This window comes from Fundulus heteroclitus, chromosome 20 (assembly GCF_011125445.2).
Source record: "Fundulus heteroclitus isolate FHET01 chromosome 20, MU-UCD_Fhet_4.1, whole genome shotgun sequence".
Classification (NCBI taxonomy): Eukaryota; Metazoa; Chordata; class Actinopteri; order Cyprinodontiformes; family Fundulidae; genus Fundulus; species Fundulus heteroclitus.
The window spans coordinates 21,087,337-21,114,346 of record NC_046380.1 but is presented as its reverse complement, the minus strand read 5'-3'; the positions used below and the strand labels follow the sequence as shown (position 1 = coordinate 21,114,346).

Here is a 27,010-nt window from a genome sequence, read left to right as displayed (position 1 = left end):
TCATCTGTGAACACTGCTTTGTGTGATGCCACCGCAGAGAGGAGTTCCTAAATCTTTAGACCAGCCTGTTTTTAGAAAAACAGGGATTCCCTTTAAATGTATCATAATGAACAATGACGTGTATTTCTTTGATAGAAACTTGGATTCGGACATCCCCACAAAAGACCCTTAAGTTTTTGATAACAACAAATACAAAGTGGCAACACAGGAAGAGCCTGTTAATGGTTTAGAAATTCAAAATGTTACATTACAGTCTATTGAATTATTTATATTATGCTTGCTGAAGTTGAATAAAAATGTAATTGTTCTTTTGCTAAATAAAAATGCACTTTATTTGGGGGATGAGTGTTGTAGTGTGAATATATACATGATTGTGCATTTTTCATTATTATATGCATGCATCTGTTGTTTTCAGGGTCCCTGGATGTTTTTCACCTGTTCAGTCATTTTCTATACTCACATTTAGTAGTTGTTATGTTTTTTTTGTTTAATATTAAGTTACAGTATATATATTTTTTCAGTAGTCAGAGTTTTAAAGTATGAAACCTGTCAAAAGGTGGATTGTGGGGACGAATAATGGACAAAGTGATCAGTTTGAGAAATGGATTGATGGATAGAGAGATGGAGAGATCGATGTGGGGATGGAGGATGGATGGTCTTAACTTTTGGACAATGAGATAGAGAATGCAGTCTGGTAAGATATTTAATTTTCCATACTTATCCAGACCTGGAAAACAAAAAAAGGTTAAGACCTTTTTATTTTTAATTTTTTTGTTTTAAAGAGCAGATTTTGAGGAGATTCTTGAATACTCTTAATTACATGGCCTTAAATGTTTATCAAGTAAGACTAAAATAAATGAAAGGAACGGCATAAAAACTTCTAACACAGAAGCCAAACAGTAAAACATGGGTCCCTTTATATTAAATTATTATAACATTAGAGTAGAATATATTTGTACTCTAAATTCAAACACAAAACCTTATCAGCAACAATTAAATGATCCCAAGAACTTTAATTTGTTTATTATCAGTTTATTTTCACACTAAAGTGGAAATATAATTTAACTCAGCAGTGTAAAACTTAAATAAATTTCAATGTATGCAGAAAAAACAAGACCATTTAAATATGTGAAATACTTTGAGGATCAGTCTCCTCTCTTATATACTTCTACTTTTTATATTAAGATATATATTCTTAAACTACCCTTGTGTTCAGAAAAAAAACAGAAGAGCTTTTCAACATAACTCTGGTTACAGTAATAATAAATATTGTTTTATATTAACAGATGTGACTCTTATTCACTAATGAGAACCAGACAAAGAAAGCTGTGTGCTTTAAGCTTCCCTCTAAAAGCCTAAGTCTGAGTCAAACAGCTCCCACAAGCCGGGGTGCTCCTCCGGGGCGCCACTCTTTGACTCAGCGGACAGTTTCTCCAGGATGGGGTCCAGGGCAGCGAGGCACTCGGAGCTGTTGCTGTCCTGGGACCAGCAGCTCAGCGGGGTGATGAAACGTCCTGCGCCCCCGCCGGACCTGCTTCCTCTCTTCGCTGGTGTCAGGCTGCCCGGGTGGAGGTTCTGCTGGTCGGCCAGGGTGCTCCGTCCACAGTCCGCGTGAAAGGACCCTGATGTAATCTGTGGCTTCTTAGGTTTGACGTTCTCATCCGGAACCGACTGGTTTCTCCTCTGGGAGATCACGAGCGGTCTCTTCTTGCGCCTCTGGCTGTTTGGCTTTAGTCTTCTCTTCCCGTGGAAGCGACTGTGAAGCTGGAGGGAGGTACCAGCCTGACATTTAAGGTCGTACGGTTCTTGTGGAAGCTGTGTGCAGTCGGTTTGGCTATTCTCCAGAATGTAGGGCACAGACTGGTGCCTCTCTGGGGATGTCTGAACGGCACTGTCTGTCGTGGCTTTAGGACTGGGTTTATCTGACGGCTTAGGGATAAGAGAGCTGAGCACCGTCAGGGCCTCTTCCAGCATTCTTTGTTCCCGTTCCTGCTCCTCTCTGAGACACTCCAGACTCTTGCTTAAGTTTTTCAGTTGTGTTTCCAGCCCTGCTGTGCTGTCCTCATTCTAGAAAAAAAAGGAAAATTTATACTCATTATTGATGAAATGATGATCTGTTTTTACCTCTGTCAAAAAAATAGGTTAAAATTGCAGACCTTTTGAAGTTTATCCTCCAGCTCTGTCATCACTTCCTTCTGAGAGCTTAATTTGTCCACCAAAGTCTCAAACATCTGCGAAATGTCTCTTTGAAAGCGCTCCAAACTGTTTTTCACTAAAGCGGTAGATAGTGAAAAGACAGGCAATGTAACGTGCAATGAGGTCAGCTCATTTCAAAATGAATGTCAATGATATGTATCATCACTTCTGGACAAATATTTTTAATATTCCATTTCCCCTTATTTAACCTTATTATTTCAAACAAATTGCCGATTCTTGCAGACATGAAAGGAATCCTGTTTTATGAAAATCCTGCTGCTATTCATAGAATCAACTCAAAAAAATGGGCCAAGTTGTGTCCTTGCATTTGCTGGCAATAAAATGCCTGAAGATCAAGTTTAAAATCACTTGTTTGCAAAAGACTGGTACATCTCTTTAGTTTAGGAAGTTATTTAGGCCTAAAGCATTAATAGGTAATTATTAAATTGATTAACAAATCAAAAAAATGGCTGGGTTCAGCACAAAAAAAAAAGAAAAACTCAAGAAAGCTAGCTCCTGCTAAATGAGGTATTACGTGGGCGTTTTATATGAATTGTAATAACAGGGCAAACAGCACCACCTACTGGAAAACAAACGTTTTGCACATTGTTTTATTTTTTATATTCTTCCATTGTTACTCCATGTTGATTTTATTCCTATCAAAATAGGGACATTGAGTGAGACCCAGGATGTACCCCAGATAAGTCAGCAGCAAGCATGCCAAGTCAATTCTAAGGTCAACTTAAACAACACAAAATGGTCTGACACGCATGTTTAAAGAGTGTGGAGGGAAGCCGGGGAGCCAAGAGGAGTTTCACCCGTCCCTGCCTTTGTTCCAGCACATAAACCCAGCCCAGAAAACGCAGAAGAAGAAAGATACTGGCAGAAAACTTACATGAAGATGCAAAACTTTCAAACGTATTGAAGATTGTTTGGCACACAGTCGTATTTTTCTCAGTGCCAGCCACCAGTTGTTGAATCTGAAAGAAGTAGCACGGTTTAAACAGATGGAGGACGGAGGCTACGAGATGGACACACAATGGCAGTCCATGCATCCTTACATTGATGAGAGTTTCTCTGATATGTTGGGATTCTTTAAGGAATTGATCACTATTAAAAGGAAATAGAAAGAGCGTAAATACAATGAACAAACACATATTAACAGGCAGACTTTTTGTTATCAAACATGACTGATTCAACTTTATGGATCAAAGATTCACCTGTCACTTTTTTCTTTTGCTTTTTTCCTGTCCTCTTCAAACTTGTCGAGCAAGCTCGAGGTTCTCGCTTTGTCCTTCAAGTCTCCAAACAGGCTAGGTTTAGAGGTGTACCTGCTTAAAAATTTTGGGTCACTTCCCTATAAACGAAAATATAAAAACAGCAGTTCATCTCATGTATAACTTGCATCCCTAACCCGTCACTGACACAGATCTTTCTTTTAAGTCTCTATAATTCTCCGAAGTAAATATACAGTTGAAAGCTTCAGACTGTTGGAGTGATTACAATGTTTTTGTTTTGTTTGGGTGTGTTGGGGGCGCTGCAGGGCTTCAGACGTTGTTCTGGCTTCTTCTGTGACCTCCTGGAAAAGTCGTCGATCGGCTGTCTGAGTAACTTTGGAAAGCAGGCCGTTCCAGGGAAGGTTTACAGTTGTTCCTCCTCTCCTCCATTTGTGAAAACTAGCATACATCACAACCCCTAGCACCTTAAAATTAGCTTTGCAAACCTTATAAATAACCTTAAAGCAGGTATTAAAAATACATTTCATTAAGCCCACATTTCTGCATTCAAAATATTTTTTTCTCCTATTAATCTGAACCAATACTCTAATCTTAAATGTCATGTTTTCATTAGCTGTAATCAGAAAATCATCATAATTAATAGAAACAAATGCTTAACATCCATCTGTGTGTGATAAATCTATATAATGTGTTTCACTTTGGGAACATGTTGAAATAACCTTTTCAATAAAATTCTAATTTATGGAATATGACTGGAAAGAGACACTTACCTCCTGTGAACTTTGTTGGGAGTTTCTGGACGACAGACTCATTTCCTGGGACATACCCTGGGACTGCTCATGCCAAAACTGTGACCCAAAGAAAAGCTGGGAATCTGTCAAACCGGAGTATCCATTGGTGGCAACATTTCTACCACATAAATTAGTCGCCATCATTTGTTGAGGGGGAAAAAAACAACCACAGATTAACTGAGAAACTGAGAAGTTTGCTTTAGTTTTTTTTTTTTAACAAAACATTTGTTTAAAAAAAAAAAATATATATATATATATATATATATATATATATATATATATATATATATATATATATATATATATATATATAATTTTATTTTATGCATTATCTTTTTATTTTTGTTTTTTAATGGACGTGTTTTAGTTTGTAGCTAGCACCATACGCTTCATATGGTATGGTATAATATGTTTAACCTAAAATGGTAACTTATCTATACACAGTGATTGACAAGACACATGATAAAGAAAATATCTAATCACCTGGTTCCAGCTGGTATGTTCAACATTTCCTTTATGTTCCTCACATAACTCATTGTGCTTGGTTTCCTGCTTGAAAGAACAAGTTAGCTCTAGTTTTAACATGCTAACTTGCTAAGCTATCTTACTCAAACAGACAAGGCTTAGCTAAAAAAAAGATGCTAAGTTACGACATATGTTTTCCTACATACATATAGGTAAAGTCAACAATTTTAATTCTAGGTGGCACAACTGACAAAAAATGTGTATCTGAATCAACTCACGGGTCCCGAGGACTTTTTAGCTTTTTAGCTAATAGCCGTTGCAAATCTCCCGCCGTTTGAACCTTCAGTGCAGACGATGCTGCCTTTACGGACCGTCGAAAAAGGGCAGATTTAGGACGTGGTAACGATCTCACACTCGTGAAAACAAAAGAGATGGATATTTTTGTATGGCTGTTTTTTGTCTGTTTACCTATACAAACAATGCCTCTATTTATACTTTTGGAATGTTAACTCTTGTATAAAAAAGATGGACAAGAGGCGAGCATTCCTTTGAAACAGAATACCCTTGAAGTAGCTCGCTGATGGTAGATAAGAGACCCATCGTGAGCTGTCATTATTCGGTCTGCTTTAATTAGACACACAAGACATATTATTGACCAAATTACCACAGATAAAACGCAACATGTTTCTGCAATTGTGGTTACAATATATCTATTTGTTTTTGCACAAAAATAAATTTTAAAATTTGTGTTTATAAATCATCTATTGATGCTGACAGAACCTTGTCAATTTAGTGATCTTAGATAAATACAAAGCTTCACAAATAATGAATACAGCTAAATGTAACATTTTAAGCTGTTTGTTTATAAAGATTGAAATCCATATTCTAAGAACAAATATTTTTAATAATTATAAGTTCTCAACCAATTTGATCCAATTTTTGTGTAGGCTAGATGGTGTACATATGTTCCCTTTACTCTGATAACCCTAAATAAAGTTTAGTGCAAGCATTCGTCCTCAGAAGCAACTTGATTACTAAAAAGAGTCTACCAGTGTATCTCAGTAATAAATAAAGATGTTCTGGTTAAGCATTGTGCATGTCTTTAATCTATCACTTTGCTCTATACATTGTGTAGTGTTTATTTCCATTTCTGTCTGCTAAGTGTACAATATGCCCTTTATCTGATTCCTTAGTTAGAATCACCATCAACCTACAGAGGACTACAGATCAAAATGACCCTAATGGCCAAATCTGGCATTTTACCACGTTTATGTATAATTATTGTTCCTTTTTAAAAAAAAATAAAATTAAATAAATTAACACCAATGCTGGAGATAGGCACCAGCACCCCGCGACCCCATGAGGGATTAAGCGGATTATAAATTAACACCATTACCACAGTAGAAAATAGGGATACAACTATGCTGAAGTTGTAAACGGTGTTATGTTATAAACAAACATTCATATCTTTGAACATCTCACTGAGCGAGTAATTTTAAATTCATCATATAAAAATGGAATGAGTACAAGAAAGCTGTGCACCTGCCAAGACATGGCTGTAAACCCAAAAAGGAGAGGCCGGACATGAACACAAATAATCAGAGAAGCAGCAAAGAGGTGCAACTCTGGAGGAGCTGCAACGATCTGCGGCTCAGGTGGGAGACTCTGTTTGCAGGAAAACCTTTAGCTGTGCACAGACAGAACAAGTCTGGCTGTCATAGTTTGGGAAAAAGAAAGCCTCAATGAGCTAAATAATTTGTCACAAACTGGGAAACAGGGCGAACGTGTAGAAGAAGGTCCGGTCCTCAGGTCACATGTGATCAGTTGAACATTTTAGCCGTAACGCAAATCGCTACACGTGGCACCCCGAACACACCACCCCCACGTTGCAACATTAGTGGTGGCATCATGATATGGGAAGCAGGTCAGAGATGAAGATGAAACTGAACACAGGGCATTACTTTAAAAGCCATATGTTGGAAGTCGCAAATGACTTGAAACTAGGTGCAGATTATTTTTGGCTCAGTCAGTGAACCTGCCGACCTGAATATATCCATCCATCCATCCATCCATCCATCCATCCGTTTTCTGACCCGCTTAATCCCTCATGGGGTCGTGGAGGTTGCTGGTGCCTATCTCCAGCGTTCACCGGGCGAGAGGCAGGGTACACCTGGACAGGTCGCCATTCTGTCGCAGGGCAACACATAGACAAACAGGACAAACAACCTTTCACACACAAACACACACCAAAGGACAATTTAGAGAAGCCAATTAACCTAACAGTCAACAGTCATGTTTTTGGACTGTGGGAGGAAGCCGGAGTACCCTGAGAGCACCCACGCACCTGAATATACATATATATATTCAGGTGCGTGAATATATATATATATATACTCAATATTCAGTAAAAAGTCCATATATATATATACATTCAGGTGCGTGAATATATATATATATATATATATATATATATATATATATATATATATATATATATATATATATATATATATATATATATACTCAATATTCAGTAAAAAGTCCATATGTATACTCAATATTCAGTAAAAATTCCATATATATATATATATATATATATATATATATATATATATATATATATATAAATATAATATATATATACTTTTTACCACTCATTTGGTGTCGGTGGCGTCTGAACTTTATTCTGAAAAGCGATACCGGAAGTGCGCGTTCCAGGTTTTTTTTTTTTTTTTTTTAAACCTAGTATCTCCGAGTAGTAAGATCATCTGTGTCCGAGACAGGGTTTTACAGAGGTGGGTCCATGACAAATCCACCAGAGAACACCGGCGACTGCGTGGCTACAGCTCTGCTGCAGACCGGACCCACGGCTTTTTAACCCACGCAGGTGAGTTTTGGTCAGGCCGAAGCCTGCCGCCGCCGCCGCCCGCCCGGCCGGCTGCTCGGTGAACTTTTCCCCGTTTTAATCTCGCAGCACCGAGCAACAGCCGATTCTCTGTCTGTAATCAAACCTGGTGGGGACGAAACAAAGTCAGGTGCGTTTATTTAGGCGTGTCTGTGTATCGCTGCTCCCACGGCAGGTGCTAGCTAGCGCAACACCTGGCGATCAGCCGCTAACCTGCTGCTCCTCTGTTTACGTTGTTTCTGTCCGCAACAACCAGACTCCGCCGCCCGTCACAGATGCAGATCACTAGCTTGTTCTCTGTGGCCTTGGAACATGCGCGTTTTTCCCATAAAAGCGGCTGTCATTGATATGTATAAGATTAGATAAGATTACAAGGCAAATATGAATCATGTGATCGTAACTCCAGCTGGCCTAGTTTTGATCAACGCCTAATTAGGATGGCTTATTTCTCTCACCACCCCACAAGAAAATCAAAACTATAGCAAGACGTGAGCAAATAAATAAATACTAATAAACAAATTATCAAATGTAGCATCAATGGGGGAATGAAATGTTTTTTTTTAATATAAAAAAATAAATAAAAATAACATGGTATATATCTGCTGGACAAAATTATTGTTTTTCTCTTGACAAAGCTCAGACAGGTGTTTGAAACAAGAACTGAACAATCTGAATGCATTTTTTTTTGTCTTCATTAAATCTCTCCAAAATTATAATCTGTTTTTTTTTTTTTTCCGGTCTGTAAACACATCCCTTTACACCACGTTTCTTGATTGCTTGGTTAGGAAAAAAGAAATGTTGCGTTAGAAAATGAAATCCGCATCATCATCAAGCCGGTCTGCAGAGGAAACCACGAAAAGCTCTAAAACTTTCTGATTGGCTGGTTGCATTGATGTTACATGAGATTTTTAAATAAAAAAAAATGAACAAAAACAGACAGATGAGTCGATATTGTCTTGCAATCCCTTAATTTCCTGTTGAATTAAAAACTTAACAACCTGTGCATGGATGGCGCAATGCATGCCTGAAGTTTGACGGCAGCTTCCTGTCTCGGAGGCGTTGACTCCTCTGCTGCTGCTGCCACGAGTTTTCTACAGAGCGACTTTTCTCCTCGGTTTAGGTTTGCATTTGCATGCAAGCACACGAGACCCACAAGCCAACAGACACGCAAAACACACAACGGCAGACGTTTCTCTGTGATATTTGCCAGGACAGGACACCAGGAAACAAGCATTTACCCTTAAGTAATTATTCAATATACATATTTAGTTTTTAGAGTCTAAATGCTTCAAAGACCTAAAGGATTTGACTTGCCGTTTACCAAATTGGAGCTGATCAAAGGAAAATTTAGCAATCCAGACTCCTATTGATCAGTTTCTCTATGCGCTTGGTGCCAAACAGGCTACTTTAAAAATCAAACAGTACAATTGTGCTCTATCACAAAATATAAGAGTTTCATCATATTTTGAGTCATAAACACTGCTTTTCTCCATGTTTTTTAAAATACTTGGACGTCTCAAAGACTTTTAAGTAAACATTAGTTTGCTTAAATGAAGGAAATCATATCACTAAACTAAAATGACAGTTTCTGACTTTTCTCTTCAAAATTCAGGTTAGATAAAAGCGTTCAAACCTCAGACAAAAGCCCTGTTTCTGACTTTTTTTTTTTAGTTTAGTGACTAAACTACCATTATGGAAAATGTCCTGAAATTTGTTTTTGTCCCTGACTTTCCTCACATTTCCTCACATTTATTGTCGCGTGTGAGTTTCTGAGTGAAGATATTTTGCTTTTTTAATGTTGATTCATGTTTAATGTTTCGTACCCAAGGGTTCCAGTATGGGTTTGTCGTTCCTTTTGGTCTTGGCTGCCTCCGTGATCCTGATCAGACCGGAGACGCCTGTAACGAAGGTAATGAACGGATGTCGGGCTGCTACTGCTGCCAGCGGTTCAGGTTTCACAGCTTTATTGTTGCCTGTTTGGTCCTCTGCTCACAGGCCCTGCATCAGAACTCACTGGAGTGCTGTGGAGAGAAGCAGAAAGGGAACAATTCGTGCTCAAACGACACTCACTGTGAACCGGGTAATACGGCGGGTTTTAAATCTTATATTATTCCACGTTTTGTAACAAATCTTCAGTGGGTTTTTTTTTTTTTTTTTTTTTCTTTTTTTTTTTTTTTGTAGAGGTTTTATGCGACAGAGCAACACAAAGTAGTGCATAATTGTGAGGTGGGAGGAAGATGATGCACAGTTTTCCAAAGTTTTCACAGACGTCTGTATTCTGCGCCCTGAGTTTGTTTGTACTTCCGTCTCTGTGGAATAGTTCAAACTTTGTCATCTTTTCAAGTCTTGCTCCTGATTCTCAATTGCATTTAGGTCTGGACTTTGACTAGGCCAATCTGACAACGAAATATGCTGTGATCTATACCATTCCATTGTAGCTCTGCGTCTGTATTTTTAAGTTGGCAATGTGGCTGGAAGGTGAAACTCCATCCGTCTTTTGATGCCTGTAACAGGTCTCCTTCCGAAATTGCGATGGATTTTACCCCAACCAGAACAAACAAAAAACTTCCTTGCAGCATGATGCTGCCACTACCATGTTTCACCATTGATGTAGAGCAGGAGTCTCCAACATGCTGCCCGCGGGCACCAAGTAGCCCCCGAGGACCATGTGTGGCGCCCATGAGCCTGTTCTTAAAACAGCCCAACAGTGAGCTGCATCTAAAACAATTTTTTTCCCCATTACTTTTCCTGTTTATTCACACTTGCATTTATATAGATTTAAAATGACAATCTATAACGAACCATGAAAAATATGTTTATTTTACATAAAGTTAAAATTAACTCTGACTTTTCTAGTTCAAAGGTTAGTACCGGTAGCCCTTCGGATGACACAACGCTAATGAAGTAGCTCTGAGTTTCAAATAGGTTGGTCACCCCTGATGTAGAGACTTGTCCAACAAGTCTAATTTTGTTCACATCAGAGCAGAGCACCTTGTTCCTGCATGTTGGCTATGTCATGGACGCTCACTATAGATGTATTAATGCTGAAATGAATCCCTATATTGGTGATTTTTTTAATTTTATTTTGTTTTTATTTATTTTTTTATATAATTGAATGCACTTAATTTTGTTTGGTGGTTTCACATTATTTAGGCCTGATCACCATGTATAAATGTCACTCTTTTTTTATATATATGTATATTTGAACTTGTAAAAAACCTTTTTAATATAAACCTGGAGAACCCTATTTCTTCCACTTCAGTTATGTGCTACTTTTTGTCGCTCACATAAAATACCATCAAAATGCATTGTAGTTGTCTTTTGTTTGTTTGTAATGTAAACAATGTGAAAAGTATTAAGGGTTATGAAGACCTTCAGGTTCCTGGAGGCTTTCAGCGCGTCAGAAGCTTCATGCCCCTTTCCTGTACTTTCGGGAGACTAATTTGAAATGTCGACAGCATTAAAGCAAAAAAGCTCCAGCGTTACTCTGCATTGGTTTATTCTTTTATAAACAGCGGGAGAAAAGTTTCCCCTGAAGTCATGATATCAAAGATGCTGTGTGGTGAAATATTCTCTGCTTGAAATGGTCCAGGTTGCTTCTATCGTGTGCTGGAGAACAGCAACACAGCGTGCATTTTCTGTGACTCAGCAGCGGTGGATTTGGAGAATGTAACCGTCTGCACATACAGTAAGGGCGTAGAATCTTTATTGTTCTGGGGAAGTTTTACTGGATCTATAATTTAGACTTTTTTTTTAATTCCTAGATTACACTTTGGACCGTAAAAACCACACAACAGTGACAACTGTCATTCCTAAAATCGGTAAGAAGGGCAGACTAAAACTTGACTCCCAGTTTCTCTGTCAACGGGGGTTTTGGCAGCAGTTTTTAAGCTTGACTTGTTTCCTGTTTGGGTGCAGGAGGCCCAGGTGTGGCGGCCTCTGTCCTTCTGGGAACTCTGTTGATCAGCATGTTCCTCATCCTCACCGTTGCCTCCTTTTTCTACCTCAAACGCTCCAACCGGCTGCCGGGCATCTTCTACCGGCGAAACAAAGGTGAGCGCGGCACGTTTCTGACGCGCCGAGAGGGTCGGACAAGTCTCTTCAGAGGAAAAACACAAGAATGTCAGTTAGTTCTAGTATGTTTTTTTTTTTTTTTATGTATATTTCTGTTCCTATTCACAGCCTTTATATTTCAGCCAAGTGAAACGGTAATTTTTTTTTTTTTGTCTTCCAAACATTTTAATATTACTTTAGAAATCATAAAGGTGTCTCATATCTTGTTTTAATCCCTTCTAGGCGGTTATGATTCCCTCCACATCAGGTAAGACAACCCCGTCAGTGAAGAACCTGTTCTGAGGTCTTGCTCAACAGGTTTTGGTGTTGCGTAAAGTTAGGCAATGCCTAAAATCTTTGGCATGCTTGCAGACCTTTGGCAACTGTTCAAAGATTGTTTTTTTTTTCCTTTTAATCAGGGCAGCGTTTAAAAGGCTGCTACAAAGTTTTCATTAAAAAGTCTTGTAGGAATCCTTCACGTGACTTAACTCTGAATCACGTGAGTTAAGCCATTAAAAATGTCCGTCTGCTCATACTCAGCCTCGCAGAAGTATTCATGCACCATGAACTTTGCCACATTACAACCACAAAGCTTGATGTATTTTCTGTGATACACCGACAATTACACTTCACTATTATATGCAATTTTTTTATTTATTTTTTTTATAGTTTTCCAAAGTTTTTTTTTTTTTTTAAACAAAAATCTGAAAAGTGTGGCCTGCTTTTTAAAACTTTGCTAACTAGCTCAAGCTAAGTCAGAACAGCAATTTCTAAGCTTTAATGGACTATTATGCAGGTTTAGATCTGGATATTTTAGCATATGGATATGCTTTGATCTAAAGCAGGCGGTTGTGGTGCAGGCGGCATGGTTGGGGTCATCGTCCAGCTGGAAGGTGAATGTCCATCTCAGTCTCTAGAGTTTTTCAGCCTCCAGCAAGTTGTCCTCCAGGATATATTTAGCTCCCTTCAGCTTAATGTTGACTCTGATAAACTTTTGGGTTTGTGCAATATAAATATGAAGGATTCTTTGGACTGCAGGAATTACTCAAATGTCATTAGCTCACATTATTATTATTATTATTCAGCTACTGATGGATTCTCAGGAAAGATGCTGAAGGTCAAAGATGGATGGAGGGAGGAGGAAATTTGTGAGGCAGCCAAAATAGTTCAGTTCTGGTTTCATCTGACCAGAGTTGCGTCCTCCGACTGTTTGATGTGTCCTTATATGGTTCGTGGCCAAGTTTAAACTGAGGTTCTTCCGGCTTTTTCGTATAATAGCTTTCTTCTCCCCAAAGGCCAGATTTAGTGTAGTGAAGGACTCTTGTTCTCCTGCCAATGGGTTGTTTCACCTGAGCTGTGACTTTCTGGAACTCCTCCAGTGTTACCATGGGTCTCTCGGTTTTTAGGTTTTCAGTTGACCCATTTACTTTCCATTTTTATTTAAATGATTGATTCATTGAGCTTTTAAAGCTTAGGATATTGTTTTCCAACCGAGCCCTGCCTTAAACCTCTCCTTAGCTTTAAGCTGTCTGCGTTCCCCGGTCTTCATGAGGCTGTTTGTCACTTTCCTTCCACCTTAAATTAATGAGCTACCTGTTGGTCTATTTCATAAAATCCAAATAAAACAAATTGAGTTTGTTGGTTGTTAAGTGATGAAGTGGTCCATATGGTCAAATGTTATCTCCTTAGCCTGTCACCAAGCTCTGTAGTACTTTGCTAATAAGATATCCATTTGAATCAGGTATGTTGAAGCTGAGCGACTTCTATCGTATTTGTTAATCGATTTCAGTGCACATTTGATCTTTTATTTATTTTTTTATTCTCCTTCTGCAGTGAGGAAGCCAAGATACGTGAGAAGGGAGCGGCCGTCTGCAACGTCGACACTGAACAGCGCCGCAGTACCCACCTCAGCCACCACTCAGGTGTATAATGTGTCTGAGAAGTGATGGGTTTTAGGTGCAGGCAGGAGAGGAAAAGCTCAGGAAGGATGTCCAGTTCTGTGATGTGAAGGAAAACAAAGCCGACTCTGGGATTGTTGGCCAAATTGAACTATTGCTGCTAGCTGCTCCCACCTTCCTATCACTAAGACTGACTCTGTTTGCGTTTTCAAACATTGACCCGTCGTACTGATGCTCTGATCTCACTGGGAAAACTACATTTAATTTAACGTTTTTTTTCCAGTGATGGTAACACTGTTTGCCCTATTTTATCGCTTTATCTCCACTTCCCCAGAATCACTGTTGAATTAAGTGCCAAGAATAGAGAGGGGGGCATTGCACACCATGTTTCAGAGTAGATTAGTTTCGTTTTGAAATGCTTGAATTAGTCGGAGGAAATATAGCTGCTTAAACAAGATAAAAAGCCTTTCTATATAAGCAACAGAGGTTTTAATAAGCTGTTTTTAATCTGCTGCTTCTTGAATGTGAGCTCAGTAACGGCATCTAAGTCGTTTAGCATACAATAGGTACATTTTTCCTGTAAATTTTTACAGTTTGGCAGCTGTAATTTGTTTTTGTGAAGCAAACGGACAGCCCAGTCTTGTCGTTTTTCTACTAAACCAATTTGTGTCTACTTTTTTTTTTTTTTTATTCTTGCTTTGTATTTGTGCACTCATTGAGTTTTACTACTTAAACCACTGTTTGTGTCCTGCTGGGTCAGATTATATCGAGGAGCATTCCTGAAAGCACTGTATGGATCAATATTTCTTTTTGTTTTGAATCATGTCAGATTTGTTGCTATTGTATTTATATTTGTAAGAAGTTGATGTGTATTGCGTGCAAACGCCAGGTATTGTAGTTGTCTTTAACTGCATTCTATTGGCTGCTGTAGTATTTATAGTGTATTTATTTTAAAAAATAACGTTTCATCACATTAAACCAGTTACGTTTATTCCACTATATTCAGTTTAGATCCAGACTTTTTGGGATTTTTCCTTCTTCTTTTTACTTAATGTTGGTGAGACTATGTGCACTTTAAGATATCAAGCCCATGTTGAAAAATGTGGCTTTTTAAAAAGAAAAACTCCAAACATCATACCAAGTCTAGCTGTTGTTGTTTTTTATTTTTTGTCCAGAAAATATTTTTCCCATCATAAACTGTATATACCTAATATTTAATTAGCCAAATGTCCGAAGAAAATGGCTTGACTACATTGCTGTGCCATTGCGAGCTTTAAATACAGCCAGTGAGCTTTTCATGATAATGTATCTGTGATGGATTGGGGGTTTTGAATAGTAAACAGTGGCCTTTACTGCATTAATAATCCTTATCAAAGGTTTCCTGGCAATATGCTATTGTCTTTATCTGGCTTTATTTTGACAATTATGGGTTACCGTTAATTTTGTGGCTTTCTATTTCATGTAAGCCGCACAACTGCAGCCATCATTCCTTTGTGATTCCTCCTTTTTTTGCTACTGGTGGTAGTTGTACATTAAGCTCAATATCTGCATATATTCTTTTATACAAATGGAGTGTTTTTGTAATGTACATTTTCTTGTTTTGGTGCCATGATGACTGTACAGAAGATGTTTAATTTGCAGAAATAAAGCACCTTTCTACAATAAAATGCGGCTTTTGTTTGTCTGTTAAATCTACTTAAAATTGACATTTTATTTAAAGAATATGCTAATAACAGAAACAAACACATAAGACACATAGTGTTCTCAGTTAATATGTTATATTGTTCAGCTAGGAGGTAAAAAATTTTTTTAGCAGTTTATTTTTTTGCTCCATTGGTACTTAAATAGCAAAAACTTCATAAGTGAAGAGGATGAGAGGAGTCTTAATAGACCTGAGTGGTTTTTCTATGCATCAGTCACCATATAATGCCTTGAATGGCAGCTGTTTTATGTCTAAAACCTTACAGGCCTGATTGATCGCCTATTTTAGTTATTTTGTGTGATGGCTAGATTACTGAGGTTAATATTGCACTGAGGTGCAATAATAAAGGACAGAACAGTGAGTAAATGACTCATACGGTTTGTGTGTTTACTGGCATTGAACTCTTAATTTCCTCAAGAGTAGTTGCCTTGACTTGTTATAATTCGATGCGTACACTGACTTTTAATTGTGCCAAACTGACAATAAAACATGATGTTCCTTCTTTTACAACCCTTGTGTTTGAAATAGGCTTAAAAATACATTCAGTCTTTATGCTCACTTTGAAGAAACTCTAGATCCAGATAGCTGTTAGGGTTTTGCATTTTATTGCTATTTTCAGTATTGTTATTAGTAGTAGTAATTGTTAGTAATAAATTAAGGAACTAAAATGTCACCCCTCTGGTGAAGATGGAAAGCTGCACGTGACAAGGACACGTTACTCTATTTATATCGGCCAAGCGGAAGGCCCCGGTGTGACATATGCAAGGACAGATATCATAGTTGAAATGTCCTGCAGGAAAACATCTGAGGGAACTTTCAGACTGGATGATTTGTCCTTCTGCTCCAGGTAGGATCGTGTTTGCTGCTGTATTAGTATTTCATAGTATGTAAAGAACCCCACGTGTTTGATGGGTAATGTAAACCCGCGTGGCCTTGCTGTGAGCGCTGAATAAGGTGCGTTTAGATGGAGGGATCTTGAGTTTGTTATTTTGTAGATGGAGCAGTTCTGCTTAGAGACGGTGAAACATAAAGAACATAACATTGGAGAAATAAACTGAAGGAATTGATTTTTCAAAGTTTGCATATGTGTAGTATTCGTGTCATTTCTTTAGCCCATGGAGCTTGTTTGTTATGCTGATATGTTGGACCTCTGCTTTCTCTGCCCGCCCCATACCCGATCATGTAACTTGTTTTCTAAGAGCAGATCTGTGGGGGTATTTTGGGTTTTGCATGTGACTGCGATGCTCTTGTATTGGTTTGCTGCTGTAAGTTATTATTAACTTGGATGCAGGCCATGTTTGCTTGTTTCCAACATACCAGGTGATAACATTCGGACAACCACTCGTCTTCTAAATTTAGCTCCATTGTATCAAGCGAACATAGCTCAGTCAAGGATCCTGCACAGTCTGGGAAAGAATATAATTTAATATAAGTACATTCCAGGTTATGGATGATACTTGGGAAAGAAAATAGTGCTTTATTCCTTATAGTATTGTTCTAAATGTTTAATGAGTCCATCTACACATCAATCTGTACTTCCAAAAATATTCATACCTCTTTAGTTATTGTTGCATTTGATCACTTTTAGAGTCACACGTGCACAGTGAGAACATGGAAACTCCAGAAAGATCTGGGATTTAAACCCAGGACCTTCTTGCTGCAAGGCAATTGGACCACAGTGCAGCCCAAAACTGAGGAATATGTTTAAACATAAAGGCAATTAATAAAGAGTGTTGTCGAAAAGTTTTTGTGTTTCCATGCAATGTTGTTATACAATGACTTTAAAAATATAAGAAATAGAGTTTTTCTGTGAAATTTTATACAGTAGGCTTTTATACAACATGTGACTGCATTTACACACACATTACAAACAAAAGTGTATGTATCTAATTTTATCTAAAACAGAAGGCTGAACTTATTCCAACTACTGGTAAAACAATAGAGCCATTATTATAGTTACAATAATAGTATCTTTAATTCATTCATCGTAATTTTGATTTTGATACATAGACCTAAGCAAAAGTTATAAACACTGGCTAAATCTAACCGTTTTCAAGTGCCTCTCCACAAAACATCCTAATTGTTTGTTGTTCTACTCTTTAAGGAGTAACATTGGCGAAGTTGTGTTAGAACCAACAGAAAAAACTAAAACATTAAATAAAAACACATCTTTGCACTGTTTTGACAGTTCTGCAGGTATCAAACCCAAAGCCATCCACTTGGCCTACATGCAATTTTGGTCATTAGAGTCAAAAAGACTTTAACACATGGCCATGATATGGTTTAAAATCTTTCACCTAGAAAACTGTATCTTTTTAAAACATTGGCATGCCTTGATGCCAGCTCATGCCGAGACACATTTTATTCAGTGAGAAAAATTACTTTTTGGATCGTAAATGTTGAGGAACCCTGGTTTACATCAACACCTACGTGTATTAGAACAGCCCAGTCAAAGTCCAGACCAGAATCAAATTGAGAATGGTGGACAAGACTTGAAAATAGATGTCTCGGATGATAGTTTGATCTATTTTGCAAGGAAGAACGGATGAACAAGTTGTCTCTAGATGTAAAAAGCTGTCAGAGACACACCCCAAGGCTTGTAGCAACGACTGCAGAGAAGTGAGGTTAAACAAAACATCCTATTTCCTTCCACTTCACATTTCACATTTATGTACTGCTTTGTGTTGGTCTAACACATGAAATACCACAAAAATACCTCAAAGCGTTTGGCTTTAAGGTGACATAATGTAAAAATGTTTGGTTTATACCTTTATGAGGCACTACTCTGCCCATCCATCTATCCACCCTTTTCTATAGTCAGAGGGTTTTACAGGTTCCATATATAAAGCCTTTCCCCTTTGAAAATGTATGAACTTTTCTGTTCATAGATTCTGAATGGGCTGAAAAGGGACATGTTGAAAATTTGAGGATGAAAAACACGTAGGGACCCTGACAAACCTTTGATTTCCAACTTACTTGAAGCTAAGTATGCACATCCTCCTTGTTTTTCAGACTAATGTGAGGCATCAAGCATGGACGATTTGGATCACAGTATTCACATCGCAGAGTATGACTGGAGAAGCTTCTATGACGACAGCGAGGAGTGTGATCTGCTGCAGGCTTCCCTCGCCTACCCGGATGACTCCGGTCTCAGCGACTCCGAGGATTCAGGAAACTTCAACACAATCCAGCAGGAGACAAGCAAGAGTGCCGAGGAGAGCTGTGCAGGTGGCACACAGCTACCGGGGCGGCCTGTTCAAAGTGATGCAACATGCATGAAACGGGGGGAAATATGTGTCGGCTGTCCAGACAGAAATGCAATCCCCACAGCGTCTGCACACAAAGAGGTTACACAAGAAATTCTGGCCGAGACGAGTGACAGCAGCGCAACCCCCCCGCAAACGGATTCACTGAGCAATTACACTTCACGAGGAAGAGAAACGCTGTCAAAAGATGAAGCTACGCAAATGACAGGCGACCTCAAATCCACCAAGAAACCCGACCTACTTTCCTATAAAGAAGCAGCGCCGAGCCTGAGCGGGCCAGAGCCCACGGCGAGGGAGGCAGAGAAGGAGCGCTGGTTCGTGACGGTGAATGACAATCCGGCGCGACGGCGAGGGCGTCCTGCCTCTGTGAAAAAAAAACTCAAACCAAACAAAACTGGTGAGAGAGAAAATGTTCAAAATGCAGATCTCAAACAAGAGCAAGAGCAATCAAAGGACGCCCCATCAAACCAAAGTGAGGAATCTGGAGATTTATCAGAAGAGACGGTTATCTCTCAGACAGTTGCAGTGATGAGCAGAGACCAAAGTGAGCCAGGCAGCTCAGCAGACACATCTTACGACAGCTTCTCACCCTCGCCAACAGTGCTAGAGCGTTTGCAGTGTTCAGGGCTTCAAGACGGCGCTGAGTTCTCCTCCACTGGCAGCTGGGATTCTGACAGCTATTTGTCAGCTGCTGAATCAGTGGAGGGAGCCCAGCACCCTCCTCAAGATTGCCTCAGTAAACACCTTCCTCTGCAATGCGCGTTATCCCCGACATGTGACAGCCAGGACTTCGGCTTGACTCTCTCCAGCGATGCAACGGCAGCAAACTGTGAGGGTTGTAACACTCCCGCTCCTCCTTCGGCAGAAGTACCAGATCCAAACGTCCCATCTGGAGATGACACATGTTCTGAAACCCGCCCACCACCTTTACTGTCTGCTGGATCTCAGGAAGATCAGCTCGGTTCTCTACCTGGTCTGGATTCAACACTTTCCTCTGCAGCAGACAACCCAGAAACATTTGCCAAAGCAGCAGGCCAGGCCCGGCCGGTGTATGCAATCTCTGCGTTCTGGAACGAAGTGGAAAAACTGACCATAAATGACATTTTGCAGGTCAGGATGGGCAGAAGCTCTAGATTATTTGACGAAATAGGGATGCCTAATGCATGCGGACCTCCTACAGACCCCGGCAACCTGGCTGATGCTCTTGAAAGCACAATGATTGACACATCTGACACTGCAGACTCGGACTACTTCACACAGCCGGATGAATCCAAGCCAGATCGGTCAGTCTGTGAGTTTTCAACCTCAGATTTTGAGGAGGAGTCCTGGCAGTTTGCCAGTGCAAGCACAAACCCCAGCCCCGATCTTCAGAGCAGAACCCAACAGAGCGACTCTCCTTTCTTGCTAGACGAGGACGGCTCCACTGATTCTGAGGGAAGGGAAACTCCCGTCACTCCAGACCAAAGTTTTGACAGTCAGGACTTCCAAAGTTTGCTCTCATGGCCAAGAAGGATGACAAAAAGCAGAAGTGTGTACAACATACAGCCTCTCGGCACAGAGGAATTACTTCCCCTACCCTTCCTCAGTACTGACAAGAGTATTTTGCCTCTTAGCACACGTCAACCTCTCGAGGCCTTTTTATCCCACACAGACTTACAGGATTACAGAATATCCTTCCCGGAGATCTTTGAATACTTTTTCACAGAATATGACAACACAGAATCCCAGTTTCTCACTGTCCGTGATCCCGAGGACATCTTTGTGTCTCCTGTCTTTCGCCCCTCTCTCTTCGCATTCAGAGAAGACCCCGCTTCTCTCCAGTGTAGCACGGAGAAACCAATCCCTATCTTCTCTTGCTCTCATCCTACTGTCCGAGACCTCACATTCCCGAATGCACGTGTTTTCCTGAGCGCAGACCACGAGGAAGCGGTCAGAGTCTCTCCAATGAAACTAGTGTCTCATTCGTTTATTCAGGCCGGTGCGCACAGATCCTCGGGGGCAGCAGGTGTGGGTGGATCCCACTGCTGGAAAACTTTTCTGTCTTTGAGGAAAATCCGCTTCCCAGGCAAAGGCAGCATCTGCTGCAGTGAGTCGGGTGCATGGATTTTTCCCGTTCAGTCTAAAGAGCTCTGGATTGGGGGACAGAATCAAGCAGTAGCACTGCTCAGCGAGGGAAGAGTTGGTCTGGATTTTTCACAGGAGTTCAGAGAGCTTGAAGAGCAACAGGGAGTTTCAGAAACTACGTGGACAACAAGTAGGTCCCGGCAGGCAGGAACTAACCTGTAATGTACAACATTACACTGTTAAAAAAACAGGTTAGATCAGTGGTTGGGGTTTCTTTTAAGAACCAATGCAACACAATTACATTTTAAGTCTGTTTATTTTATAGTTTATCCAAATAAGTCACAAGAAAAGTTGTTGAAACAGGTCCTCTAAATTTAGTTTGTGATCAGATCATGAATGTTCATATATGCAAAGGTTTTAAAATGTCAGAAAGACATCGACTACTCACAAAGAAATATAATGGATTGTGAAAGTAGGATTGTGATTCAATAACTTGTCATGTCTTGTGTTGTTGAAGTTTTGAAACGATTCATCATGATCTATTTGGCTTTGCCAAAACCTGCAATTGTTAACAGGGATTTGCACACTTTTGAGAGCCACAGTATATATGAACAACACCACATTTTTCTGTTTCTGCATTTAATACATTGACTCTGTGAAATATTTTAAGTTTAAGTAATTTTTAAATCTTTGCTTGATTTTTGTCGAGAATTAAAATTTTGCACAGCTTACAAAGTTCTCCTTACAAATCTTAGCTGAAAGTGTTTGTCTATTTTTATTCTTCTGACAGACCGAGAGGGCATCTTCTCCAGGGTGAAGCAGTCAGATATGTGTTTAGTCTGCATCGCTTTTGCCTCTTGGGTGCTGAGATCCTCCAATCCAGAGGAAGCAGATGCTTGGAAAGCAGGTATGAAGCGTCTCCTCTGTCATTCTGACAAGAAAACATTGATCTAAAAACAACATTCAGCTATTATGTAAAAAAAAAAAACTTTTAGTTCGTAGTTTCTTGATTGTGTTTTCATTTATTTGCAAAATGTGGATTTCTCTTACAAATAACGAGGCTGCAACATTGTAAGGTTGTCTTCTTTTTACATGTATAATAACTGTGTTGTCAGTCTGAGGCACATTGCTAAAACCTGCAGAAGTGAAACAGAGTCAGGCTCACAGCTTCCTACAGTTCACTTTCGCAGCTGAAAATAGGACTTTTTGGTCTGAAGCATGTTGAAGTTGGTTGAAAAATCGAGTGTTTTCAGAGTAGCAAAGACTTGAGTCTGAAGAAAACAATCACAAGTATGGTTATTAAACTAAAAATAACCCTTTCAAACTGTCATCCAGCTCTTCTAGCAAACGTGAGCGCTCTGTCAGCTATCCAGTACCTGAGGCAGTACATGAAGATGGAGCACCGTCCCACAGACGACCTCTGACGGGAACACAAAAGGAAGAAATCACAAACATTCTCAGTTGGGTCCACACCAATTTAAAAATCCAACACAGAAAACATCCACACGCAGCTAAACATCTAGAGCGAGCTGAAGGTTCAGTGAAGAAAGAAAAGTCGCTCTGCTGCGTGGGTTGGGTTATCTGCTTACCCAGGAGTCTGTGTGGGAACCATTTAGTAAACAACTTTACTGATGTACCAATTTGTTTTGACCAGAAAATCAATTAAAAAGCAGGATTCAAACGATATAATATTCCAAAAATAGTGCTGAAGATGTACAGTTCTGTTCAAAATAATATGAATGTGTTTTAAAATGTAAGTATAAAGCTTCACATCCTTATAACGGCTTTTATGTCCACTCAGGTAAACGCATTGGGAACAAGCCCCCTGCTGTTTCCAATCAAAACAAACAGAAAACCTTATTAAAATGATCACTTTATAGAAAGCAAAGAAAAACTAAATACAATACAAGTGAAAAAAATTTTTCTTTATAAACTCAAACATTTGGTGGTTATACAGAAAAATGCTCAAAGATTTTGCTTTTCTATGATTCACCGAACTAATATCTAACAGTATAAACACGGTTTCTGACAGCTGCTTCACATCCGTGTTGGATGGAGCCGACCGATGTCTGGCACCTGCTGTGAACAGTTGCTGCAGCCCAGGACTTTTGGACAATGTCCAGCAATTGTCCAGCAATTCCTCTAAGTGTCTTGCCTCAGAAACGGCACGTTTAATGTCACCCCACAAACCTTTTTGATTTCGTGCTGGCCACTCCTTAATATTAATCTCTCTCTGGAACCAAGATGCCACTTGCCTGCTGGTGTATTGGGGATCATTGTCTTGTTGAAACACTTGTTTGAAGAGGATTTCCTCTCTTCAGATTTTCTGATGGATTCAAATCCTTTTTTACGCAACAAATGGGGCCAACAAATACGGTGGTGTGAGAAATATCCCCATCCCATGATGCCTGAGCCACCAGGCTTCACAGTGTACTGCAGCTTGAATACCAGTGTTTGAGAAACTGTCCGCAGCCCTTAGACCCTAGAAAAACAATCTTGCCTTCATCAGTGTAAATGCTGCTGATCCATTTCTCGTTTAGGCCAATAAGTTCGTTCTCGTTACAAAGGGGCCTTGTTGAGGGATTCTTGCTGACAGCTTTTGGTTTCCATATGAAAGCACTTAAGGTTATTTTAGCCGAGCAGTTTATCATTTCTACTGCTCTTAATGTGTTTTCCCCTCACCAGTGACCTTTTTGACCGAAGTACGCTGTTCTTCTGCACAATGTCTAGAACGACCCATTTTACTCAGATGCTCAGAGAAGAATAAACCATCACATTCGACATCAGGGGGAGTGGTGGCCTGCATGTCAATGCCATGACTGTTGGGTCTTTCGGTTTTCTGCAATTCTACCACACTAATACGTTATTTAAAAGGGATTTACCCAGATGGGGATGTTTGACAGCTATTTTTCTAACAGAGCTGTATGTGTATTGTGGGTGTAACGGTACACAAGAATCACAGTTTGGAACGTTTTTGGGTCTCTTCAATCAAGAGAAACAAATAAAAAGAGGATATTATAGAACTGACTGGGATAAACGGCTTTAGCCCCTGGATGGATGGATGGATGGATGGATGGATGGATGGATGGATGGATGGATGGATCTTTTTAAAGCTGCGCTACAGAACATTGCATTGGACTCTTATTTCACATATGGATCCTGCTTGTGTTCAGGTATTATATAGCTTTTTTGGTACAACAATGTGTATCGTTACACCCTTAATATGTACTAAACTTACATGATGCGGAAAAATCAGGGTTGAGTTCAAAATGTATGTTTACAGTTTAAACCAGGATCTGTCCTTTTTTTTTTTTTTTTATTCCCATCTGCGTTTCTCCTCCACGTGAGCTTACTTACAAATGAACCACAATACAAAGGCAGCAGCGCAAATATTTTATACACAACTGGCGCTTTTACATTTCCCACCAATCATGTTTCAGCTGAAAGCAGAATTAACTGCCACTGCAGCCTGTTATCTGTAGAAAAGACTCAAACATGTCTGAAGAATGTTGGCAAGAAAAGAAATGGGATTTAAATGGAATAAATGTTTGATTTATGAAAAGGTGACACGGCTAGAGCTTTCTTCAGCTGAAAATTATTTAATTGGAAAGGGATAAATTTTACTGTCTTTTTGCTTGTTGCAGCCATTAATCTTTAAACAGACTAGAGGCAATTAAACAATATATATCCATAACTGCTACAGTGTTTAAAAAAAGATTCAAGATTTCCAATTTTCCTGCTTTCAAATTCAAGCTTTTGCCTTGAATCTGGTAAACCTGGTCCAGAACGCCCGGGTTGGTGTAGAAGAGAGCAAAGTGTCCGAAAGCCTGTACAGGATGTGGGGTTGAGCTGTAGCAGCTGGTGGATGTATTTATATTTTTCATGAACAGTAAGTCATTGTAAAAAAGAAGGGACACCCCCAATATTTAGGTTGTTGTTACAAAGTTTGATTGTTAGCGTGTGATTTTGAAAACTTTAGCTTTGATTTCAAAATATGAGAATCTATCCCATTTAGATGTGATTTCCATTTCAAATTTATAGGCGTTTTAATCAGTTTTTAAAACCTTTCTGTAAGACTTGTCAAATCAGGGCTGGAATATTCTACACCAAATACAAAGGTTTAAAGCATTGTTTATGATCTATGATTCTTTTATTTAATTTGGGAAAATAATGAAATGTTTTTTGGGGGGTGGGAGTGTGTGACTACGTTATTCCTCTGTCAGAAACTAAAATGATCAGTTCAGTTGCACAAGAATTCCCAGTGTAACGCAAATCAAAGACAAAAATCAAAATCGAAATAACGTTTCATAGAAATTTTTTTCTAGACTGCGTAGGGCCCCTGTTAACTTTAAATTCTTGGTAATTAGAGGGTAATTTCTTTTTATCACAACTATAACCTCAAAGCAACTGATAATGTAATAACAGTCAATGATGTAAAGACTGAAAAAAATTTGTACTGGCTTTGTTGCATTCAAAATTGCCTTATTGCCTTGTATTACATTATTGATTGCGATATTTACAACTAGATATTGACCATTCTATTTGTTGTTGTCTCTTTTGCTGCCGGATGTTTAGTAAAGATCAATCAAATGGTTATCTCAACACTTTCTTGTCAAACAAGACTTGGCTTCACATGATTTTCCACATGTAACTGATGCACTGCTCTGTGATTTACTGCAATAAAACTATGAACATGTGATCTCTCTTCCTGGGTTAATCAGCACAGGAACAACTTTTTACCTTAGCAATGACTCAAGGGTTTTCATTTGCAGCTCACATTGGTTTGTTAGATTGTGTAGTTTTTTTTTTTTTTTTTTTTTTTTTTTGCAAAAGTCTAAAATCTGAACATAAAACAGAAAGCACCTCCTCCCAAGCCTTTATTTTTGTTGACCAATGTTGTGGTTTTAGGAGTTTGTAGATTTATCTTTGAATTTCCATGAAGCAGAATCAGGGCAAAAGCAGATAAATTATTGCACAATATTCATTTCTTTCTCTTAAAAATGTCACTGTTTTATCACGATCAGTGTTTTAATTCAGTTTCCTCCTAAACTTGTCATATATCGTTTAGTGAAATCGACATCGATCCGCCCCTGAGGCCAGACTGAGTAGACTGTGTATCAAAGAAGTCAGACAAAAAAAAAAGCCTTAGCTGACACAAAACGCAGTTTTTAACTGATGTTTTCATTGACTAAGGGGAAGAAAAAAACAATCTAAACCTGCCCAGCCCTATTTGAACAGTAGCTGCCGCCCCCATTTTAAATCATGAATTAACTGTGAACATCCACATTTTCAGACAGCTCAGTTGTGTTAAAAAAGAACTTGTCAATAGAACATGAGGTAGGCTAAAACAAATTAAAAACATGTCATGCTTTGATGTTAGCAGATGAGAAACAAAGTTATTGACCCCCGTCAATCAGGAAAAAAACATTATAAAGCAATTTCTAAGAATGCTGCAGACCACAGTGAGAGCCATTATCTACAAATGAAGAAAACAGCGGGGGACCTTCTTAGAAGTAACGGTGATCTAAAACGCACCAGCAAACCCCCCCCCCGAGAATGAGGAAAAAAAGCATTTTGGAGGGGCCTAGTCAAAACTCGAAGTTGAACTTGATCAGGAATGTTCTGCAATGAGGCTAATTATAAGAGTCATTGCCAGTTGCCACACAAAATTAACAAAACCCTCCTTTGAAAACTGCTTCCTGTGTTTAAACAGATTACCGTTGTCTGATATTAAAACTGTTTTACAATTTAACATGTAAGAAAAATAGCAAAAGCAGCAGGAATCTGTAAGGAGGCAAATATATTTTCATGGCAATGTACAATAATCTAACTTCTGTTCTTTCATGTCACCATTGAATACTGGCAACCCAGTGCAACTTAACCAGAGCTGAAATATGGCCATAGACCACTTTGTTGTGGCTTCTATTCTCTTACATATTTCTAAATGATATTCAGTGTGTTGATCTTTACTGTTAAGTAAGACTCAGAACGTGTTACGGTCTGATGAAACCACACATGAACCCTCGGGCCACAAAAACAACACTGAGAATCTCCAACTCCCCACGCTTGCTGTAGAATCTGGAGGTGGGGTTACTTTCCTTTAGATGGAACTGCAGCTTTTTGTCAGGGAGGATGAAATTGTTAAGTTACAAATTCACAGTCAGGCAAAAACCTTTTTTTCTTGTAAAAATCATATCCATTCATCACCCTTCATACATTATCTGCCTGGGGTTTCATTGATTAATTTCCTGTTATTAGTATCGAAAAGAGCATGTAGCTTTGGTAAAATAGTATGAATTTACCTTTAGACACAAAGATGTTTATTTTTTTATCATTTCCCTAGAAGTTCCTGAAAGTTTTTTTTTTTTTTGTTTCTGTCCAATAACAGCCAAATACTTGTCAGTTTTGAACCCAAAATGTTAATGTTTGGTA

General features: G+C 39.0%; 3 protein-coding genes across 3 annotated transcripts; 2 read left to right on the top strand and 1 right to left on the bottom strand.

Moving 5' to 3' along the window:
* Positions 1–1,007: 1,007 nt before the first annotated feature.
* iho1 (interactor of HORMAD1 1) lies at positions 1,008–5,123 on the bottom strand. The gene is made up of 8 exons (XM_012872667.3): positions 4,969–5,123; positions 4,709–4,774; positions 4,205–4,343; positions 3,417–3,553; positions 3,258–3,306; positions 3,092–3,176; positions 2,157–2,272; positions 1,008–2,067 (listed from the first exon to the last, which is right to left on the bottom strand). Exons 2-8 carry the CDS (start codon positions 4,759–4,761, stop codon positions 1,348–1,350), a joined length of 1,299 nt encoding a protein of 432 aa, XP_012728121.2. The 5' UTR covers positions 4,762–4,774; positions 4,969–5,123; the 3' UTR covers positions 1,008–1,347.
* A 2,287-nt stretch (positions 5,124–7,410) lies between these two features.
* c20h1orf159 (chromosome 20 C1orf159 homolog) lies at positions 7,411–15,213 on the top strand. The gene is made up of 9 exons (XM_021321562.2): positions 7,411–7,577; positions 9,424–9,504; positions 9,591–9,675; positions 11,188–11,283; positions 11,360–11,416; positions 11,514–11,648; positions 11,778–11,803; positions 11,892–11,916; positions 13,482–15,213. Exons 2-9 carry the CDS (start codon positions 9,433–9,435, stop codon positions 13,592–13,594), a joined length of 609 nt encoding a protein of 202 aa, XP_021177237.1. The 5' UTR covers positions 7,411–7,577; positions 9,424–9,432; the 3' UTR covers positions 13,595–15,213.
* Positions 15,214–16,006: 793 nt separating this feature from the next.
* On the top strand, positions 16,007–25,277 carry si:ch211-157b11.14 (uncharacterized protein LOC799552 homolog). Its single transcript, XM_021321561.2, has 4 exons — positions 16,007–16,095; positions 18,261–20,768; positions 21,369–21,485; positions 21,914–25,277. The coding sequence occupies exons 2-4, from the start codon at positions 18,281–18,283 to the stop codon at positions 22,000–22,002; spliced, it is 2,694 nt and encodes an 897-aa protein (XP_021177236.2). The 5' UTR covers positions 16,007–16,095; positions 18,261–18,280; the 3' UTR covers positions 22,003–25,277.
* The last annotated feature ends 1,733 nt before the right edge of the window (positions 25,278–27,010 follow it).

What these genes read in the sequence shown, in the direction of transcription:
- iho1 (XM_012872667.3), bottom strand. Translation starts at nt 4,761, where the DNA reads ATGAGTTATGTGAGGAACATAAAGGAAATGTTGAACATACCAGCTGGA. An exon ending in GCAAAAGAAAAAAGTGACAG is followed by an intron (nt 3,307 to 3,416) that starts GTGAATCTTTGA and finishes TCCTTTTAATAG; the next exon opens with TGATCAATTCCTTAAAGAAT. An exon ending in TGAAAGTTTTGCATCTTCAT is followed by an intron (nt 2,273 to 3,091) that starts GTAAGTTTTCTG and finishes CTACCGCTTTAG; the next exon opens with TGAAAAACAGTTTGGAGCGC.
- si:ch211-157b11.14 (XM_021321561.2), top strand. Translation starts at nt 18,281, where the DNA reads ATGGACGATTTGGATCACAGTATTCACATCGCAGAGTATGACTGGAGA. An exon ending in AGAAACTACGTGGACAACAA is followed by an intron (nt 20,769 to 21,368) that starts GTAGGTCCCGGC and finishes TTCTTCTGACAG; the next exon opens with ACCGAGAGGGCATCTTCTCC. An exon ending in AGCAGATGCTTGGAAAGCAG is followed by an intron (nt 21,486 to 21,913) that starts GTATGAAGCGTC and finishes ACTGTCATCCAG; the next exon opens with CTCTTCTAGCAAACGTGAGC.
- c20h1orf159 (XM_021321562.2), top strand. Translation starts at nt 9,433, where the DNA reads ATGGGTTTGTCGTTCCTTTTGGTCTTGGCTGCCTCCGTGATCCTGATC. An exon ending in CGGAGACGCCTGTAACGAAG is followed by an intron (nt 9,505 to 9,590) that starts GTAATGAACGGA and finishes CTCTGCTCACAG; the next exon opens with GCCCTGCATCAGAACTCACT. An exon ending in TGTAACCGTCTGCACATACA is followed by an intron (nt 11,284 to 11,359) that starts GTAAGGGCGTAG and finishes TTTAATTCCTAG; the next exon opens with ATTACACTTTGGACCGTAAA.